The 21,693-nt window shown below is 37.6% G+C and overlaps 1 protein-coding gene across 1 annotated transcript in view; it reads left to right on the forward strand.

The window, feature by feature from the left end:
- LOC136845061 (uncharacterized) overlaps positions 1-21,585 on the forward strand; it is a 98,360-nt gene extending 76,775 nt beyond the window's left edge. The window contains exon 6 of the mRNA XM_067114868.1: positions 13,953-21,585. Within this exon, the coding sequence (XP_066970969.1) occupies positions 13,953-18,527 (4,575 nt within the window). The 3' untranslated portion in view covers positions 18,528-21,585. The remainder of the gene's footprint in view (positions 1-13,952) is intronic.
- Positions 21,586-21,693: the final 108 nt, after the last annotated feature.

A 21,693-nucleotide genomic window follows, 5' to 3' on the forward strand; every position in this document is an offset into this window, starting at 1 on the left:
TGTCAGAGGAACCCTGGGCTTCTGGTAATATGGTCAGGTTTAAGCATCTTTCTTTCTGGGATGTACCTTCATGTTTTCCTGTGAGAATTCTTGTCATGAAGAGAATGCATTGTTAAAAGATTTGTAGGGCTTTCTGTCCTCAGTGGACTTTTATCAAATACATATCACTGACCTTTCCCTCATTTGCTTCTTTTTCTATCCACAAAAAGTGAAGATGAGGCAGAGGGCAGCACCACAGGTAGGACAGGGCCTTATGTCATAGGTTGTCTGGATTTTGACTTGGAATTCAAGCGCAGAAATACAGTAATACAGTACACAGTATGGTGTGTTATGGAAAGCTTTTGAGTTATCAAAGGGAAGTATGTTTTTATGCTGTATGTTTGTTACCCAGAGTCATTTCCAGTTTAAAAAGTGCATGTTTCTTTAGATAATCAATGGCCATTAGCATTGAGTGACAATTTACTGTGGACTCAGTTGGTATCCTTTGTCTTGAAATGATTTTGTAGGCAGTACTTGAGTGGCATGATAAGGTTTTGATGAGAAGTTGATGTCTTGAAACTGTTTGGGACTTATTCCTTAAACCTATACAGTACAGTTTCATTGTATTCAATACAGTACAGTTCTTTATTGATCGTCTGACATTCTGCAAAGGTACTTATCCATTACAGGATTTATGCAATTTGGACTTTGATTCGGATGAACAAGTACTGTTGACCTCCGCCTATTAGCGGTTCTGGATTCATGGCTTCACCTATTTGTGGATTTGTGTGCGGAATGTATACAGTATACAGTACACATTATTCACAGAACTTCCCCTATTCGCAGTATTTTTCATAGAGAAATATTCACAAATTACTGTATTTTCATGTAATTTTCGTGACTAAATGCACTTTTTTTGTGATAAAACTATTAAAATACTCAGATATAAGCATTTTTAAAGGAGTTTTTTGGTGATTGAACTATCAAAATAGGCAGTTATAAGCATTTTTAGAGGGTTTTCAAGTATTCACGGGTTTTAGCTGTCCGTTGGGGGCTGTGGTACGCATCCCCCACGAATACCAGGGATTGACTGTATAAGGTTTTATGAATTTGTATAAGTATAGACATTCTTTTCCAAACCATTGTTAATATAGACATAAAACAGCACATGGAATTTAGTATCATTAACGGAGTGGATGCAGAGTAGAGAGAGGGGGGTAGTCGTGAGAGATCCTAACCTTCCCTAGTATACCATGCCCTGACCTAACCAGATCTTACCTTCGTTACCTAACTTAGGGCGCCGTGCCCTAACCTGGCCCAAGTAACACTGAATATCCCTGTCCCCCTACTCTATATATTACCCTCATTAACAATATTTTACTGGTTTAATAGCTTGACTTATGCTTACGACATCTGTGTTAGTTTGATTTTAGCAAACAGAGTGGGATGAAAACAATTAGAGTATCAGTAACAGTTAGCCAAAATAAACTGTTCAGGGAGAGGGTAATTTCACTGTTTGTGACGAGCAGCTGTTCTGGGGATAAAGCTAAGTAAAAGATGTTTAAAAACAACGTTTCATCTTGAACATCGGTAACATGGAGACATTTTTCTTTTCAATTTGAAAATAAGCCCCCAAACTTTTGGTTTGGTATGAAAATAGTGTTGGTTATTCTACCCGTAAATCTCTGATTGAGCTAAATAAAAGTAGTGTTGTCTTGGGGTTTTACAAGCAAGCAGTATTCTTAGTGACTGGTGTTGGGAATCATCATATTATCTGCTGATCTTTCGTGTGCTTGTTGAAAATTTATACTTGAAGTACTGTATAAATTTTTAGGCATGCCTATGTAGAGATACCGTATGATTTTCCAATGTTAAAAACTGGAATAATTTAAGAATAAATTTCAGTAATATTCTTAACTGTTTGCCTAGTGTGTATAACCTTGATTATATAAGTTACAAGGATGTACTGTAATATTTAGTAAGGGTTCTCAGGGTAGCCATCTCTCTTGTAGGTAATGGCGGATTGTGAGGAACGGAGAGGAAGTACTGGTGGACCCCCCATGGACCTGAATGCCATGATGGCTGGAGTTGCAAGTTTTGAACAGGGGGCCACCATTCCCACGTGCCCTTACTGTGGCCGAATGTTTCGTCAGTCTGGTGTCCTCACCAGGCATATTCGCACTCATACTGGAGAGAAGCCCTATCTGTGCCCTCACTGTCCTTACCGAGCGAGTCGGAAGGCCCACGTTGAAGAACACTGTAGACGCCGGCATTCATCTCAAGTCTCTTCTCTTCCTGGTGGTACTCCATCAGCACACCACTTCTCAGAGCTACCTCAAACAGCAGTCGCGTCATCGGGTGTTTCACAGAAAGCTGAAGACGATTGGACGTCCATGGACTCTATGATGTGATGCCTTTGCGTGCATCGATTGGACAGTTGTTCACTGACTACCTGTACTGGTAAAGAAATTGAAAGTAAATACTGTATTTATTTTCTTATAGATGTTTGACCTTGTACTCAGCTGATGGTTTTAAATGAAGCCGTGACGTAGTGGGGCAAGATGTGGCGCTAAACATCATGTGTGGTCGTTACAGAAAGTGTAAAGATAGATTTATTGCAAAATGTGTTTTAAAGCCGTGGGCTCAATTAGAAAAGTGTCAGTTGTAAATATTTTAAGGATTGGGTAAAATGTTTTCCTGTACGGTAATGAACCAGTTCATGTAAAAAGAAAATATGTTAACTGTTCAGGTATGTGTTTGCTATAAATTTTTGTTAGGTTTTAATGTATTTTTGGAAATGCAATAAATTGTAATGAACAGAATCATGAGCTTATTACTGTATGCAGTATACTGTAGTTGGTTCTCGTGCCCTTGGGAGACAATTCTCACATGTCGACAGACAAGTCAGTTTCCTTTAACTTTTTCTTTCTCTTAGACCTTTGAAAAGTCTTTACAAAGAGTTTTGAAGGCATATTGAGATGAAATTTCAGAGATATTATGCCTATGGTGCTCTCTCTCTCTCTCTCTCTCTCTCTCTCTCTCTCTCTCTCTCTCTCTCTCTCTCTCTCTCTCTCTCTCTCTCTCTCTCTCTCTCTCTCTCTCTCATAGCAGACCATGGTACCATTCTGAAGGTAATCCATAATATGCATAATTTAGTACATAAACAAGTCAGAAGGTCATTAATTTATTAAGCAAGCTTCATAGTACAGTAAATGCAATAGTGCCTTCGTGTGAAAGGGAAAGAGAGATTAAACTCAGAGAGTAGTGGTGTTGAAACAGAGTTTTGGTAGCTGCGAAGTATGGCAGTTAGAAAACTAGTTTAAGGGTGCATGACTTGAAGTTACCATTGCATCCACACTTGAACTTCTGAGAGTCCATATTCAGCACATTGTCAGCAATGGTATTTACAGTTCTAAAGGGAGTTGTCGAAGTTGTTTTCTAAAATAATGAAGATGGCATGAAACCGCAATTATCAGCATTAGTTGGGCCCTTTAGTAACAGTAATTGATCACTGCTTTCAAACTGGAGATAGCTCTGTAAGAAACAGCTTTAATGAAAATATGCAATTGATCACTGCTTTCAGTAAGGGTTAGTAAATCTTGTTGGCTCAACTGGAACTACTATACTCTGCAGCCTGCAATTGGGGCTTGCCACACTGGTCAAGAACCACTGCCCTTGAATAAAATTTTCAATTAGTGGTGCAAATTGTAATCACTATATTTGCATAGTTGGAAACCACCATGTGGAGGAATCTTATCTTCAGGAAATCTACCTTACTACTAATTCTGATATGTGAATGATGTTCCAACAGTGATAGAGCAAAAGGTCTGAAGGGTGAGGCCATCTATAAGGTCTGATCTGAAATCCAGAAAGCCCCACTAGCAACACGTTGCATTCAGTTACATATAAATGCTGTGGGAAAAAACCATGCATGATATCATATGGCTTAATTAGTAAAGTCATAGTTTAATGAGAGTCAGCCTCACAGCCCATTGATCACTATGCACCATTTAGTGATCCCTCCAGATCTGTGCTAAGTCTAAAAGTGGCAGCACTTATTGTAGCCATTGTTCATTTTTCGTTCATGATTTTTTTTTTTTTTTTTTTCACCTGATAAAACTGTTCAGTAGAAGTGGTATGTAACTAGATCAACTTTTTGGCATATTTTCTATGAATGTCTTGGTACAGGCAGTCCCCAGTTATCGATGGGGGTTCCGTTCTGAGGGTGTGATGATAACCAAAAATCGGCGATTTTTGCGGCTTATCGGCGCCAAAAAGCGCCGATTTTCGGTGATCAGCACCTCTGTTAGGTATGTATCAACGCCAATACCCAATTATCGGCACCAATGAGCAGAAATCAGCGATTTTCTGCACCGAAAATTGCCAATTTTTGTTGCTAGACAAACGCCGTAAAACCGGATCGCCGTTAACCGAGCCTGCCATTAACTGGGGACTGCCTATATCATGTTACTGTGCTGTCTAGAGTACAGTCGAACCTCAGGTCCCTCAGGATCTAAAGAAGGAAATAATATAGATCAGGATGACTGATCAAAAGGCCTCTTAGGGCATCTGTAACCCTAAAAGAACAGATCATCTATCCAATCTTCAGTTCTCCTTTGGACATCCTATTTCACCTTTTATGTTCCACACCAGAGATTGAGAACTGGTTGTTTTATGTGACATCATTTTTGCCAGGTTTTGTTAGTATGAGTGGTTTTCACCTTTCCTAAATAGTCTCTGCTCTCTTGTGCATCTTGGGAATGTTATAAACAAGTGATATGTCCCTTTCTTCATCATTTTTTCTTCAAAATCACATCTCTCCCTCAGGAATAAGACTTTCACTGTGAATTAAAATCTTCTACAGTAGGACTGCTCTTGCAAAATTTTGCAACATGTCATTGTAAAGTTCTGTCTGAATCTTCATTTTCAATCCATTGATAAAAGATACCAACAATCGTTAGATATGATATACAGTATGCCTTCCTTTTCTTAAAATATTACCAATAATCTTTAGGTATGATGTAGTCCCTCCTTTATTAAAATACTTGGTGCCAGTTCTTTTAGATTCATAAAAATTTGTGTACAGTTCATCAAAGTTATATCGAACGTGTAAGGTCTTTTATTAAAATATTTTACTTAAATATTAAGCTTTTATGTAAAGATTTCCTAATACTACATGCCATCATAAATTGATAACAATTGACAGTATTACTTTGCATCCAGTCAAAACAGCCCATTGAATTTTGCTGTAAGTTTCATTAAGATAATGGCATATTAGCACTGGAATAGCATGAAGTCCTTCTTTTCCTGTTTCCTTTTCAAATAATTTTTCCAATATTAGACTTTTTCTAAAAGTTATGTTGTAGGTAATTTTTTGCATTAGACTGATTGGAACAATCTTCACAATGAATTTGCACATGGTGGTAATTTGCTGTAGTTTTGGAAAAACGTTTTGATATCTTTAAGTTATTATCATGAGAATTCTAGTATCATACCACTCTTCCTTTACATTGCCTAAGAGTTTGAAAGCATCTGATACCAATCCTCGGGTTGTTGCCTCAGTCACACATTTTCTAAGGTGGCTGCTTGAACTTAGTTATTTTAGAATTTTCAACATGTGAGTTATTGTAACCTTGGCCTCCCAATGGTCTTTGTTTTAGGTGAGGCCTGCGTTGACTGAAGAGGATCCCCATTACAAGGATGGTGACGAAGACCACTTCTTCAAGTTGGGCGAAGGCAGTCGCTACATGTGTAACTTCTGTCCACGGTCCTCCTTCAAAAAGGAAGATATGCGCAGGCATGTCCGTATCCACACAGGCGAGAAACCCTTCAAGTGTAATCATTGCTCGTACCGTGCCACGCAAAAGGCCCACGTCATAGGCCACATGAAAAGGAAACATAAATACTATTATTTTAAGTGCTGAATATTTTATTTTAACATCACTCCTGGAAGTAGATGAAAACTGAAACTTGTTTGACCTTTTTTTTTTTTAATTCTTGTAATTTCCATTGTACACTAGTATTAGTTTGTGTGGTCATTTGTAAATGTGTGGTGTACCAGAGTCGATGATGTACATAGATGCCTGAAGATGTTACTGAGTGTTTTGTTATTAAAGGAATTTAAGCAAGTGCTGTATTATTTCACCAAATTAAAAGAAATTAGGTTATTGTTATTACTGACAGGATAGCAAGGGCATTTCTACAATGGAAACCTGACATTTAAAGAATGTATGTGAATTAGAGACTTGTATAATCACATAAGAATTATATATATACATTGTAATATATAGATATACAGTAACTTGATTTATTTTCAAAATTTTCTGTTATTGTGGTACATGGCAGTACTGTACAGTGTTTTTATTTATTTTTTATTTTTTCATCATTTGGCCTTAGAAAATAGTTTTGGTTTCCTTTCTTCACTGTTCTGAAACTGGCCAGCATCTCTTGCTATAAATATTCAGATTTAGTTCCCAAAATTTCAGTATTCAGTATCCTATACGCTGTGGGTTTTTTGTTCCCATAGAATCCTTTGCGGTGCACTACACACATTCAGTAATTATACGACTGGACTGAGTTTTGTCCACACATGGCAGTAATGGTTAGGTCTGTCAGCAGTCTGCTATGCAGAGGGATGCCTGATGATATAATATTTTCCAGGTTTGGTTTGAGGCATGTTGTTGAATCATTGTGCTGTTTTGAATTAGATGATTTGGTTCTCTTTGTTGAACCGCCTTCATTACTTAAAGGTCTGCATTTCTGTCTTTTTGCTTGCCTAAGCTTCTTCACTTTTAGTCGTCCCTTTTTCTGTTGCAAGACTTTCATGAAAGTGATAAACAAAATACATAGTTTCATGTGGTTTTGTCTGTTTGTTGTAGAATTTTATACTGTAGCTATCATCTGTTGAAAGAGTGATTTGGTTTTAAGAATGAGAGCCATGCTCACTGTAAAACACACTGAAGGCAGCAGTACCTTTTAGGAAGCATGGTGCACAGTTACTGTAATGTGTATTGAATGTACTAAGATATGCTGATATGAAGTCAGATGTTTTGTTCCCAATTGAGCTTCCTGTTAGGAAAAATGACAGATACATAAAGTATATCATGCTCCAGCCACATTATGTTTGTGAGGTAGCAAATGGAAAGTTTCTAAACAGTTCTGTCATAAGGGATGAAGAGCAGTTTGATGATAAGAGGTGGAGCAACACAGTGAGAAAGTGGAAAGGCTGAAGATTTATGATTCCTTGCTCGTGATGAGACCACCTCAGCAGTAACAGTCTTGTCTGGTTCTCTTTTGTAGGGATGCGAGGTGAAATGGCAGCGCCCTGGAGCACCCTACATCTGCCCATACTGCCAATCGGTTTCCTTCATGAGCCTCAGTGACCTTCGCCGTCATGTGCGTATCCACACGGGGGAAAAACCTTACGCATGCTCTCACTGTTCTTATCGTGCTAAGAGGACAACCCACTTACAAGATCACATGAGGAGACGGCACCCAGACGCTTGCAGGAGAGAGTCTCTGACGACACCAACATCAGGCGTTTCAGCGTCTGACTCTGATACTATTCATTTCCAGTCAAGGCCTTAGGATTAGAGGAACCCTCAGTAAAAGACAGTTAAGAGCCAGGAAACTTAAGGATAAAGACATTTTTGAGGAAAATGATAAGACTGACAGGGATATTTCAGTGATAAGGGTAGTGCCGTAAAAGGAAAAGTGAACCCCCCCCCCCCAAGTCAGTATCTTTTGTGTTCATGTTTGAAATGTTGTGTTGTAAGAAAAAAAAGATAGATTCAAGGCGAACAAATACAAATTCTGATAATTGATAATGTTGGCACTGAAAGGTCTAGATAGTACACTAAAGTACCTCTGTACATTATTCTGTTTTCCTTTATTTTACAGAATCGAGAAATAATTTATTTTGATTTTCTTCTTGTCATTACTTTCCCCATATTCAAAGAGGGATAAACTTAAAGGCACATTGTTCGTGATTTGATACTTGTGTATTGGTTATCCCTCCGCATTTATTTTCCTTTGTGTGTAGAGTTGATTTTAACTTGTGTTTCTATTATATGAACACATTAAACTAGTATGTACAAATTAATTTGAAAATTATTTTGTTTATATATTATATAAAATACAAATCATTACTTCACAGATGCATTTTTGAGTGTTCTAAAATTTTAAAACGTCATTCAGGTCACTTCTTTCCTAAGTAACTGTTTGGCACTGGTAAAGAAAAGGGGACATTCTTTGCATGAACACACCAGCGTTTAGGAAACTTTATACGTTGCTTCATAGGTGATACAAAATCTTTGCTCCCCTATGTAACTAACAACTTGACTGTGCAATAAAAGACAACCCATTAAACAAGAACAATTACTTTTACTTCTCGGATCCCTTATACTGTATATTGCATTCACTATTACCAAGTCGTAGCCAAATTTAGAATTTTGCTTTGAACGTGAAGACTGGCAGAAAAGCATTTCTAAGGCAGTGGCTTGCAGTGTGAAGTGAAAGTTGGTTTAAAACTGCTTATGTTTATTTTTTAATCTTCCTGAGTAAAAGATCATCCCCTAATTTCAACCCTTTTTATATCACATTCATGGCTACTAGATGCCAACTTACTGCGCTGCGTGTATACAGTATGCAGTTTTGATGTTGTTGAAGAAACTGTTGTATTTATTTTCAAGGGAAAAGGTACAAGTTCATTTTATCGTACTGTTACATATAGGCTGTGTTTTCTCTTATTACCCAAGGTTCTTTCTGATTTTACTATAGCATTTTGATGTGAAAACAGTACAGTTTTAGGCATTACCAGGAGGATGCTTGTTTAAACGACTTGTTCCCTAAGTTTTTCATTTCAAAACATGCATCGGAACCAGACAATACTCATCCACATTTGAAGACTAATTTACGTACTAATAGGAGTACAGTATAAAGTACATAAAAAGTACCCATTACTGCACAGTTCCATGTCTGGGTTACCCCAGTTTTTAAAAATATATTCCTTACCTTCAGTTGGAACTTAAAGTTACAAGGAAGAAATATCCATTTGATGAAACAAGTACATTTGAAGACTAAACTCCTTCAAATCTAATAATTGAGGAAGTTTAACCCTTTGAGATTCTAATGGTGCCAGCAGATTGCTCTGGGGATGGTTTCGTTATATCTTCCAAGTTTTTATATGCAGGGACTGACATTAGTAGTAGTATGAATATATGTACAAAGTATACAAGTTAAAAAAAATATATATTACACACATACATATACAGTAAATGTTTTATTGTCTGGGTAACCTTGGAAGCAACATGCCCTCGAAATTAAAATTTTATGTGTTGACTGTCCACTTGAAGGACATGAAAGCAATTCACATCATATGGGATGCTGTCACTGCCCTTCTAGCAAAAATAATTGCAAACTTATGTGTAAGACTGAGAACAAATAGATCTATAAACTTTTGGGGGGGGGGTTAGGGAACACCTGCTATTTCTGTCCTGAATCCTGTTGATGTTTTGCATTATTTTGTCACTACCCAGGAGCTGAATTTTTTATTCACTGTTGTTTTGCCAGATGACTAGAAGTGACAAAGAAGTGAAGTGTCTCACATCCCAGTGACCTAAGCTCCTTGTTTTGGCGAACCTGCTGCTGTTATCAGTAAAGGGTCCATCTGTCATGATTCCGGTGTAACAGTTGAAGAACTGACGAAACTAAAAACAATTTTCCACGGAGACTTGCCTTTATTTTTATATGCAGCAGGGGGAATTTTTAGGAAAAGGCTAAAATTTACCTCCTCTTGTACAGAAAAGCAGATATAATTTCATGAAACAATGTTTATTCTTTATGTATGTGCAGGGGTATAAATGTGCACTGGCTAAGGAGGCTTCTAACTAAATGCCTATCTTGAACTGTGGCTTGATTATAAAGTAAGGTGGGAGAAGGAAAAGAAATGATAGGAAATTACTGAGATTTTATTTAGTGGAGAAAGTGGTCCTCTGCCCTTTAAAAGGAGAGTATCCTCATGATAACCCCATAACATTTTACAGATTAGAGAGACCGCAAAGTCACATGTGCGGATCCTCTTATGGCTTGCCTAGAGAATATTTTTGAAAATGATAGCTTAGCATTGGAGGTGTTAGGTGTTATGGCAAAGGGAAAGATCAGAGGGAACAGATATCAAATAAAAAGCAAAACTCAGTGCTGCTTGGGTTCAAAGGGATGCTTCAGGGCATGATAGAGAAGGAACCCCCACCAAAAAAAAAAAAGAAAAAGAAAAAGTTATGGATATGATTAAACCAAAGTGAACTTGGGTCATTAGCATAAGGATTCCTGGTTGGTTAAGTTAAGTCAGTCCTGCTCGTGGTTTGGCTTTGTTGGAGATACATGTATGTATACGTATATTGGTATGCAAAAGTGATCCTGAATACTTGCAAAGTGATTTCATATTAAAGCTTTAAATAACCTTTTCTTGTTTGATTGCCTATATATAGAAAAGAAAGCAACTGGAGAGTATGTTCCATTGAAACATGAATACTTATTTGCTTATAAACTGTTTAAACATCGTAAATGCTTGTATTATAGTTAGAAGTGGTGTCACACAGTTTTGGGGTGGGGATGGCGGGATCTGTGATGCCATGCCACTAAGAAAGACACCTGAAAGTGCTTATTCTCTCACACAGACCAAATTGTTTGTGCCAGAAACAGGTATTTTCCCTCTTTCAAGGGCATTGCTCAGTACTCTTATACAATTTCTTATATATTTTCATCATTAGGGCAGTCCCCAGGTTAGGGCAGGGGTTCTGTGCCGTAAGTTGGAAATTGCCATAACCCAGAAATCGTAAGAAAAATTTATATTGCTGGTGAGTTACGGCACCATAATCCAGATTTCGGCTCTGTTATGGCACCTGATTTTTTAATGAATATATTTGAAAATGCGGCATGTGTATGGTTCACCATAGGCCGAGACAGCCATAACCCCAGGGACTGCCTGTAAACATTTTATTGAGGATGCTTTTGTTACTTTTCCATAGATATTCAAGTCATGAAAGGAAACTTTTTCCTAGAATACAGTACAGTATGTAATTGCACAACCAATCACTACTATTTAGGGTTAATCATACTTCTGTTGTGTAAATTTCATTTGTATTGTTGTCAGTTAAAGGAAGGTATTGGACAGCTGTACTCCCAACTTCCTACAAAAACAAAGAGTGTGGTCTTAGGCTGCTACATTATGAACATGCACAACTTAGTTTCACCATGATTCTGGGCCGGCTCTTGTAGAAACCTAAAAGGTAAGGTGACAGAAAATGTGCATATGTGTGAACACCAGAAGTTATAAATACGTAATATACTCAATTGAGTTATGACATTTTTTACTTTCACCATACCTCATAAATGTTATTTCCATACCTGTTAAACAATGCAAGGCATAAACGACATTATCAATCAGCAAATCGAGAATTATTATACAGAATGGCAAATGACTTGCAGTATGTGTAGAATTGTAGGTAATGATGAATGGGTAAAAGTTCATGTAAGGATTAAAATTAATCTTATATTTTGTAATACAATATTGACCATGTTATACAAACAGTTGTTTTATCAGGACCTATTACTGTACCATAGAAATCAGAAGATAGATCATCCAAGACTTAATTAAGGAGAAAGTACTCATGAATCTAGGCTTAGTTACGCCCTCACTTCTTCACCTCGTGCTTTTCAAATTTGGTCTTTCATGTTATATAAAGTTATTATTATTATTCGAATGAAACCTATTCATATGGAACAAACCCACTGAGGCCATTGACTTGAAATTCAAACTTCCAAAGAATATGGTGTTCATTAGGAAGAAGTAAGAGGAGGTAAAGGAAAAGGGACTCAACATTATTTCCACCAACTGATAATTGAGGCTATCATAGATAGTACAGGTTGAGGTGACCTGTAGTGTTTTGTGATGTCCAAGGTGTTTGATTGATTATATTGATTTGGATGTTCCTGCCATTATGGCTTGTTTGTCCTCCTGGAATGGTGACTAGAATTGAACAGCATTTATCAAACCTGATTCTGTCAAGGTTAGAGTGATGAGGAGGGCAAGGAGGTGAAGTTGCAAGAGACAAAAACATAAAGTTCACAAAGAGCCCCTTTGAGCACATCATCTTTAAATGGTTGTAATTTATAACTGAATGCCAGTCTAGCATAAGTGTTATTGAATATCATTGCTTGTGCAAGCATTGAAGTAGAATCAAATGGAAACCCACCTGATAATAGGAAATGCATATTTGGATCGTTCTCGGGTGATGGTACTATGAAAATGTGCACAGAGTAATCTGAAAAAGGAGTTGATGGATTCCATTGATATACAGGCTTAAGTGCTAACACCAGAAGAGCAGGAATCTGACTGATCCATGTTTCTACATCTGCTGTTTCTACACCCACTACACCTGCTGTTGCTGTCTCACAAAGTGATCCCCTCGTTGCTGCACGAGCATTTGCTACTCTGTAGAGCATTAGTACAGCTGTTGAGTCCACATATGCTACACCTACAGCTTCCATGGTGTTAGGTGTTAATGAAGAGGTGGTTGCTAGTATGGAACCACTGGAAAACTGAATGCACCAAAGAAGAGACCAAGAGTCTTCAATCCTCTTTGTGTTTAGTTGGAAGATTTCTCGCGTATGTTAGGGTGCTGGGTCAGAATTTGCTCGAAGAAAAAAAGTCCCTGTTTACAAGCACAAGATATTTTCTTAGCATATCGCAGCCTCTTGTGCATGGGTGCTGCCCATGGACTGAAAAGCATCAGTAGATGCCTCTGCAGTGACCTCCTTCCCCACCAGTATTTCTATACTGCTAGGTTCTCAATTATTTTATGTTTTTGTATTTGTTTGTCCCAATAGCTGTACAGTAGTGCTGTGTCCGTCCACTACTAAGTGATAGGGAGTGTAAAACCTTTTACAAGCCGGTTATTTTGAAATTACTTTTTATACGTTTTTTTTATTTATTTAACTTTTGAGAGTAGTACATTAATTTATAATTAATTACTAATGAAATTAGATGAAATTGATCAGTTGATCTATCATATTAGATATACTGGCTGTCCCTGGGATACAACAGGCTCGGCTTACGGCATTCTGAGCTTACAACACTTTTCAAATATATTCATAAAAAATTGATGCTTGCGATGCTGATCCATCAGAAGAAATATGGTTCCAAAGCAGCAGAATGGTGAAAATTTGGATTTTTTTTCTATGAAAAACTCAATAAAAATAGGTTGCGTTGTTTTTGAGACATCCAAAGGATTAAAAGTAAGGTTTTCTTACAATTTTTGACGATTTTTCAGCTTACGACACGGCGTAAGAATGGACCCCCCGTCATAAACCAAGGAATGCCTGTAGTTATAAGTAATACCATTGCTAAGTGTACAGTATTAGGAACTTATTACTGTTTAGAACTAAATAGATTTTTATGTTTCTGAACTTTTTTTTGCTACATAATGGATGTACTGTACTGAAAAACAAAAGTATCGTCCCTGGAGAGGAACTTTATTCAGATTCCTTGATGTAAATGAATTTGTTTTTTATCTCAGTTTGTTGGTAAATGCTACATTACTGGAAATGTGTTAAAATTTAGCACACTGTATTGGCTAAATTCACCATGTTCATTCCAGCTTTTGCTTGCTGAGCTCTAACATAAATACCTTGTCACTGTGTAACAGTTCAGCTTTGAGCTTCAACTGAAACAAAAAAATTCGTCATAGGGAAAACCTTTGTAATAGTGCTCCAAGTGAGATATCTTAAGTGAGTGTGATGCTTAGTGATTACAAAGTGCACTTGTCACAGGCAGAGTCCTTTGAGTGTGCAAAACTAAAAGGCATATAGAGTTGTTGAAAGATGTGTTAAGTTTCCTTTGTATCCTCTGTTTAGTTGCATAGTCGTTTTGTTTTATCAACTTGATTTCAATAACAAGTGTATTTTTTCTTTAGGTGCTGAAGGAAGATCGTGTCCTGGGTTGTTGCTTCGTGTGCTCCAGATGTGAAAAAGAAAACGTCATTAGAGAGAGAAACCTGGTGAAATACAATGCTCAGGGTGATAGCAGCCATGGCTTCCAGTGCCCCTTGTGTGGTTCCTTCTCAAAGATTGTAGATCATGTATGGCATCAGTTAAAACCGGGGCAGGGCTCCTCCACTTTCTCGCAGAGGGGCATGTTGTATACCTTTTGTTTTAGAATTCATGCAGAAGCAGCTTTCAGTTGCAAGGTATTTAAACAAGATTATAACGAATGGTCTGATATTCTGGAAACAAGGCTCGTTTCTCATGAAGATAAAGTGAAAGTCAAGTACCTGACCGAAGAGAAAAATAGATGTAATGGCAACATATTACTAGAGGATGCTAATTTTGAAGTCACTAAATTTGATGAACCCATATCCCCAGTTAATTGTGAACAGATAGAGGAATTAGATGTCTGTTTGCAGGATGCAATTGCAACTGAACAAGATTTATTGCAAGGTTGTCGTGATGAGCAGGCACTAGAGGTAAAGATACAAGAGAAAAATAAAGAAGAGTTCACTGTTCTCAAAGGAGCTGCGTTTAATGCATCGCTTACAGAAAATAGTCATAATTCACCGGTGGGTACCAATTTATCAGAAGTGATATTAGATACTGGTACTGCTGCAAGCTCTCAGTCAGATGAAAACTCACATTGTGATAAAACCTGTGCATCTGGATTGTTCTCACTTGATGACAAACTTGTGATAAATACCAATAGTAATCCTGAAAAACTAAAAGATAAATATATCCCAGTGGATTCCTCTGATATACAGGCTGGCACATCTCGAAACTGTAGCCAGAAAACGGTAAATAAATCAGATTTTACCCCTCCTATAAAAGTTGTAGAAAACATTGATAAACTGCTTCGTGTTTGCATCCAGGAAATCAACCTAAATGAAGAGCCCTTGGAGGAAGACCTACCAAGCTATGAGGAAAAGAGCGCTTATGAATGTGCATCAGTGTCAACTTCTGCAAAAGCCTCAGGGTGTCCACATTTACAGGGGTTTATGAGTCCAATAACCAGAGGAAGTACCCAACCTGAGGGAACCACCATCAAGGAGGAAATTTATACTTACACTGAAGTCACAAAATATGAGGAACCTTTGTTACTTGTGGAAGATGAACAAATAGTTTTGAAAGATGAACCTTCCAGGAACCTTGACCAGGTGCAAGAAGTTAGTCATAAGAGCCGGGAATCTTTTGGAAATGAAATGAATGGTGTCAAAAAAATTGATATTGTTGAAACTTTTAAGTATGACTTAGAAAGATTTGGAAAACAAAGCTGGGATTGTGTTTCAAAGTACAGTCGTGTCATACCAGTGAAAATGATAGATGATGATGATAAAATACTGCCCCTTAGCAGGGAGGAAAGTTTGGGCATCTGCAGTGAAATAACAAAATTTGAAGAACCACTGTTGCCGTTAGAGGATGAGCAAGTAGTTTTAAGCCATGACCCTTGTTCTGGGAATCATAACCAGGTACAGGATGTACCTCTTACAAGTCGGGAAGAATTTAGAAATGAAATGGAAGGAATCAAAGATATTAAAATTGTTGAAACATCCAATTTTGAAGTAAAAAGATTAGGGACACAAAACTCCAGGAATTGTACTTTGAATGTCAAACACACCCCTCCAGTGAAAGTGATAGTAAATGGCTGCATGCAGAAAAAGTACTTTGACTATAACGAAGGATCTGTGGGAGAAAACATGCAAAGCTGTGATGAAAATACATCATCCCCTGTAAAAGTACCTGAGTTCCAAGAGTTGCAACTGGATGTGGAGGCTATAGCCAGAAGTAACAAAACTGAGGGACCCAATGTCAGTAAGGATTCTGGTACCTGTAGTGACATCACAGAATTTGAGGAGCCTTTGTCGCCTACAGAAAGGAAGCATATAAATTTAGCAGATAAACTTTGTTCTGTAAATCATGACCAGGTACAAGATGTTCCTTCTATAGGTCAGGAATCTTTTGGAAATGAAGTGAATAAAGTCAAAGGAACTGAAGGAACCACCACCAAGGAGGAAATTTATACTTACACTGAGGTCACAAAATATGAGGAACCTTTGTTACTTGTGGAAGATGAACAAATAGTTTTGAGAGATGAACCTTCCAGGAATCGTGACCAGGTGCAAGAAGTTAGTCTTCAGAGTCAGGAATCTGTTGCAAATGAAATGAAGGGTGTCAAAAAAATTGAAAGTGTTGAAATTTTTAAGTATGACTCAGAAAGATTTGGAAAACAAAGCTGGGATTGTGTTTCAAAGTACAGTCATGCCATACCAGTGAAAATGGTAGATGATGATAGTAAAATACTGCCTCTTAGCAGGGAGGAAAGTTTGGGTATCTGCAGTGAAATAAAATTTGAGGAACCACTGTTGCCGATAGAGGATGAGCAAGTAGTTTTAAGCCATGACCCTTGTTCTGGGAATCATAGCCAGGTACAGGATGTACCTCTTACAAGTCGGGAAGAATTTAGAAATGAAATGGAAGGAGTCAAAGATATTAAAATTGTTGAAACATCCAATTTTGAAGTAAAAAGATTAGGGACACAAAACTCCAGGGATTGTACTTTGAATGTCAAACACACCCCTCCAGTGAAAGTAATAGTAAATGGCTGCATGCAGGAAAAGGACTTTGACTATAACGAAGGATCTGTGGGAGAAAACATGCAAAGCTGTGATGAAAATACATCATCCCCTGTAAAAGTACCTGAGTTCCAAGAGTTACAACTGGATGTGGAGGCTATAGCCAGAAGTAACAAAACTGAGGGACCCAATGTCAGTGAGGATTCTGGTACCTGCAGTGACATCACAGAATTTGAGGAGCCTTTGTCGCCTACAGAAAGGGAGCATATAAATTTAGCAGATAAACTTTGTTCTGTAAATCATGACCAGGTACAAGATGTTCCTTCTATAGGTCAGGAATCTTTTGGAAATGAAGGGAATAAAGTCAAAGGAACTGAGGGAACCACCACCAAGGAGGAAATTTATACTTACACTGAGGTCACAAAATATGAGGAACCTTTGTTACTTGTGGAAGATGAACAAATAGTTTTGAGAGATGAACCTTCCAGGAATCGTGACCAGGTGCAAGAAGTTAGTCTTCAGAGTCAGGAATCTTTTGGAAATGAAATGAATGGTGTCAAAAAAATTGAAAGTGTTGAAATTTTTAAGTATGACTCAGAAAGATTTGGAAAACAAAGCTGGGATTGTGTTTCAAAGTACAGTCATGCCATACCAGTGAAAATGGTAGATGATGATAGTAAAATACTGCCTCTTAGCAGGGAGGAAAGTTTGGGTATCTGCAGTGAAATAAAATTTGAGGAACCACTGTTGCCAATAGAGGATGAGCAAGTAGTTTTAAGCCATGACCCTTGTTCTGGGAATCATAGCCAGGTACAGGATGTACCTCTTACAAGTCGGGAAGAATTTAGAAATGAAATGGAAGGAGTCAAAGAAATTAAAATTGTTGAAACATCCAATTTTGAAGTAAAAAGATTAGGGACACAAAACTCCAGGGATTGTGCTTTGAATGTCAAACACACCCCTCCAGGGAAAGTGATAGGAAATGGCTGCATGCAGGAAAAGCTCTTTAACTATAACGAAGGATCTGTGGGAGAAAACATGCAAAGCTGTGATGAAAATACATCATCCTCTGTAAAAGTACCCGAGTTTCAAGAGTTACAACTGGATGTGGAGGCTATAGCCAGAAGTAACAAAACTGAGGGACCCATTGTTAATAAGGATTCTGGTACCTGCAGTGACATCACAGAATTTGAGGAGCCTTTGTCGCCTACAGAAAGGGAGCATATAAATTTAACAGATAAACTTTGTTCTGTAAATCATGGCCAGGTACAAGACGCTCCTTCTATAGGTCAGGAATCTTTTGGAAATGAAGTGAATAAAGTCAAAGGAACTGAAAGTGTTAAGACTTTAAAGTTTAACCGTAAAAGATTAGGAAAACAAAACTCTTGGGATTGTGCTTCAAATGTCAAACACGATGTAGTGAAATCACCATCCATGAGGACTCGGGTATTGAAATTTACTGGTGAAAACAAGAAAAAAAGAGCTCTGTCAATGCGATGTGCATCAGAGGATTTGGAAGAAAATATGGATGGTACTAGGGTCAATTGTTACTATGATAATTGTGGCATTAAGGAAGGAAGGTTCAAATCCTCTGATAACTCATGTGTTCAGCAAAAAGCTAAAGACATTTGTGAACCTTTAGGAATTTGTGAAGTCAGCAAATACAGCAAAAAGTTAAAGGCCAATAAAGAAAAAGACTCTGTCAGAGTTACCTTGGAACCACTTTGTGAAAAACCATTAGATAAGCAAAATTTGGAGGAGCCAAGTTGTAAATACCTAGTTAAAGGGGAGTCTGAAACTGCTATGAGCATTGAAGAAGAGGATTTTGAGTATGAGATAAGGGCCTATAGCAAGTCTTTATATCAAGCTGAGGGCCAGTTTAAACCAAGGAAATTCCAGAACTCAGAAAGACGAAGTGAAGAAGAATAAGTATTTTGAAGCAAAGAGGTACTGTGAATGAAATGTCTCTGCCTTCATCCCCAAAGCCATTGGATTGGATTATTGAGAGCTCTGCATCTGTCAAGGAAAGGACAGGAAAAGGGAGTCTACAAGCAAGTTCTTCAGTTGTCAAATTTAGCACTGGATCAACAAGTTTTGTGCAGAAAACTTGCAACAAAATGTATTGAAGGAAACAAGAGTAAACTTCAAGGTTCCGAGAGAAAAGTAACTATATGCACAGACACTCCACCAGATTATCGTAGTGGTGCTCCAGGGGAGAAATTGAGCATTAGTGCTTCAAGAGGATTAGGCTCAAGTCCACCACATGATGTGGATATTTGTAGAACTGAGCAAGGTTTGGAACAATGTGTGGTGCCATCAACATCATTTTTCCCAGTTGAGGGAAGTGTAGGCTATTCTTGATCCAAATTTGGAATGCACTGGAAAGTAGGTACAATACAGAAAATATGTCTTCAGAAAATGGTAATTTTTGTAACAAAAGTCTGGATCTTTAAGATCGTTTGATGTGGAGGAGAAGGGTACATCCATTGGCCTACATAGTCCCTGTGTGACTGTATGCCTACAACTACTACCAAAACATCAGGAAGTTGTGAACAGAGCTCCGAAAATTTAAGGAGTCACGAAAAATGAAATTTTACTCATGCTTTAAGGCTATTAACAGAGTTAGCATCAGAAGATAGGGGAAATAACACAGAATGAAAAATGGGCATCCATCTAAAGCGTACTGTTGTGAATTTGGTGCAAACACTGTTAGTTATAGCTTTTATGTGTAATACAGCCAGTCCCTGGTTAACGGCAGGGTTCCGTTCCCGGCTGAGCACCAACAACCAAAAATCGTTAATAACTCACAATAGTAAATGGCGTTTATGAAGACATAAGTGCCAATCGGTGCCATGAAACCGCTTACCGATCCCAATAAACTGCTCACTGGCACCAAAAATTGCTTACCAACGCTGATAAACTGTCCATCGATGCTAATAAACTGCCTAATAACGTTGATAAACCATTTACCAGTGCCGAAAATCTGGTTAATATCATTAGCCAAGCGCTGTCAAACCGAAATGCTGTTAACCGATGTTGCCATTAAGCAGGGACTGCCTGTAGTCTTAATATCTGAAAGACCATAGATATGTAAAATGAGATGTGGCAAGAATTTGGCCATGCATCAGGGTGAATTATGTAGTGAATTTAACCAATGTTGGAGTAGCTTTCTGCTTTCACGGTTCTATTATTGCATAACAATGAAAGTACTGCTGTTATGTGCATTGATCAGCAAAGAATGTTGTTAATTTCAGGGTGTTCATGTGACATAAAAATCATTACCTTTGTTACTTTAGCCAATTATCTGAGTCTCAGTTATCAGACTCACAAAGTTTGTAAAGACCACCCCAGATTGGATCTCTGACAAATAGGAATTATGAGAGTAGGACGTATATGTATTTTATTTTTTCAAATGGTGTGAATTGTTGAGCCTTATCCAGTTTACTAACAATGTAGGTGGAAGTTGATGGGTGGGGACAGGTAAGCTGTTCATGACAAAGTGACAATAAGTCGTGCAATTATAAGAAGAGAGTTATTTTTAACTTTGCTATGATGATTAATGGAAAAGTATTCATCCAGTTATTCTTTAAACAGAAGTCTATTTTTTAAACTTTTCTCAGAATTGCATAATACGTACAGGTTTCATACACGGTATTCCTTTTAGTACTTTCTCTTTTTTCCTTTTGCCATACATCTCTTGTGACAAGATGGTATTATCTCTTTTGTGTTTTAGAGTACTTATTATATTCATGAGTACTGTTGTTGATCTATATTTTTGCCAGTTCAGTATCTTAAATATTTTATTTTCTCTTCGATATACTCGTTCATTTTTTAAATTACATTTTTGCTTAATGAAGGGTAAAGCAGGCCCAGTTTTTTCCCCCGTTTGTCTGTTTGGTAACTATATTTGGTTTGACTAGTTGCAGACTCCTAATTACGTGACTGTACCATAGCAAATGTTACATTGACGTACTGTATATATTGGGATTTGAATCTCACCACAATAATGATGCATTATTTATTTCTTTAACTTCCTAAAAGTTTTCATTTTGTCTCTACACAGTCGTATAATTTTCTAAATAGGAATTGTTCTTATTTAATTATTTTCTGTATGTGCACCCATTCTATTTTGATTTCTCCTTATGCAAATAAATGTTCAGTAGCCTTTTTCCTTGTACTGTCGTTTATCAGTCTCACCTTTCATGACACCTTACCTGCTGCTGAGGTGTGTGTAAAGGGGCCTACTTACCATTTGTACGCATATCATCCAATATTTTTATTATGAAAGCTATTTAATGGGAGTGTTGCTAAGATGAGAATGTCTGTAAAATCTTCTGCATATTTTTTCACCATTTTTGGATATTTTACAGTCTGTGGTAACACACCTTTGGGGTTCTTTGTATGTTGTTAGATGGTGCCGCTGACAGTTTATCAGTGACATCTTTCAATCTTTTGACTTCATTGGTATTTTTGCCGTCCGTAACTTTTTACTTCTTATAAAGCAAACAGCAGTCTCAAATATTTGCTACGGGTATAATGCATTAGTCAGTGTGTTGACTGTGGTGTGACTATATACAGGCAGTCCTCGGTTATCGGCGGTCTGGTTTTACGGCACTTGTCTAGCAACGAAAATCGGCAATTTTCTGCACCAAAAATCGCTGATTTCTGCTTATTGGCATTGATACTACCTAACACATGTGCCGATAACCAAAAATCTGCACTTTTCAGCGCCGAAAAACGCCGATTTTCAGTTATCATCACGCCGTCAGAACGGAACCCCCGCTGATAACCGGGGCCTGTCTGTATTGCAGTCCAAATTGTTATGTTCTTTATACCATTTTTGTGTACAGGTACTATGTACAGATATTGTTTTAATTCCTTTATTTCATGCACATCTTGTCTTTTCATATATATTAGTAAGTTTCCATAGTGTATAAATCATATATTCTACATATGGTAAATAAATACCTATCAGGGATGTACAGTAATACCTTGATCTTACACATTCCAAGTTGCGTAAATTCACAGACACGCAACATTTGCGAAATCCTCGAGAAACCCTGCAGAAGTGTTTAATTTTTGAAGTAACTTATTT

Source organism: Macrobrachium rosenbergii, chromosome 13 (assembly GCF_040412425.1).
Source record: "Macrobrachium rosenbergii isolate ZJJX-2024 chromosome 13, ASM4041242v1, whole genome shotgun sequence".
NCBI classification, from domain to species: domain Eukaryota; kingdom Metazoa; phylum Arthropoda; class Malacostraca; order Decapoda; family Palaemonidae; genus Macrobrachium; species Macrobrachium rosenbergii.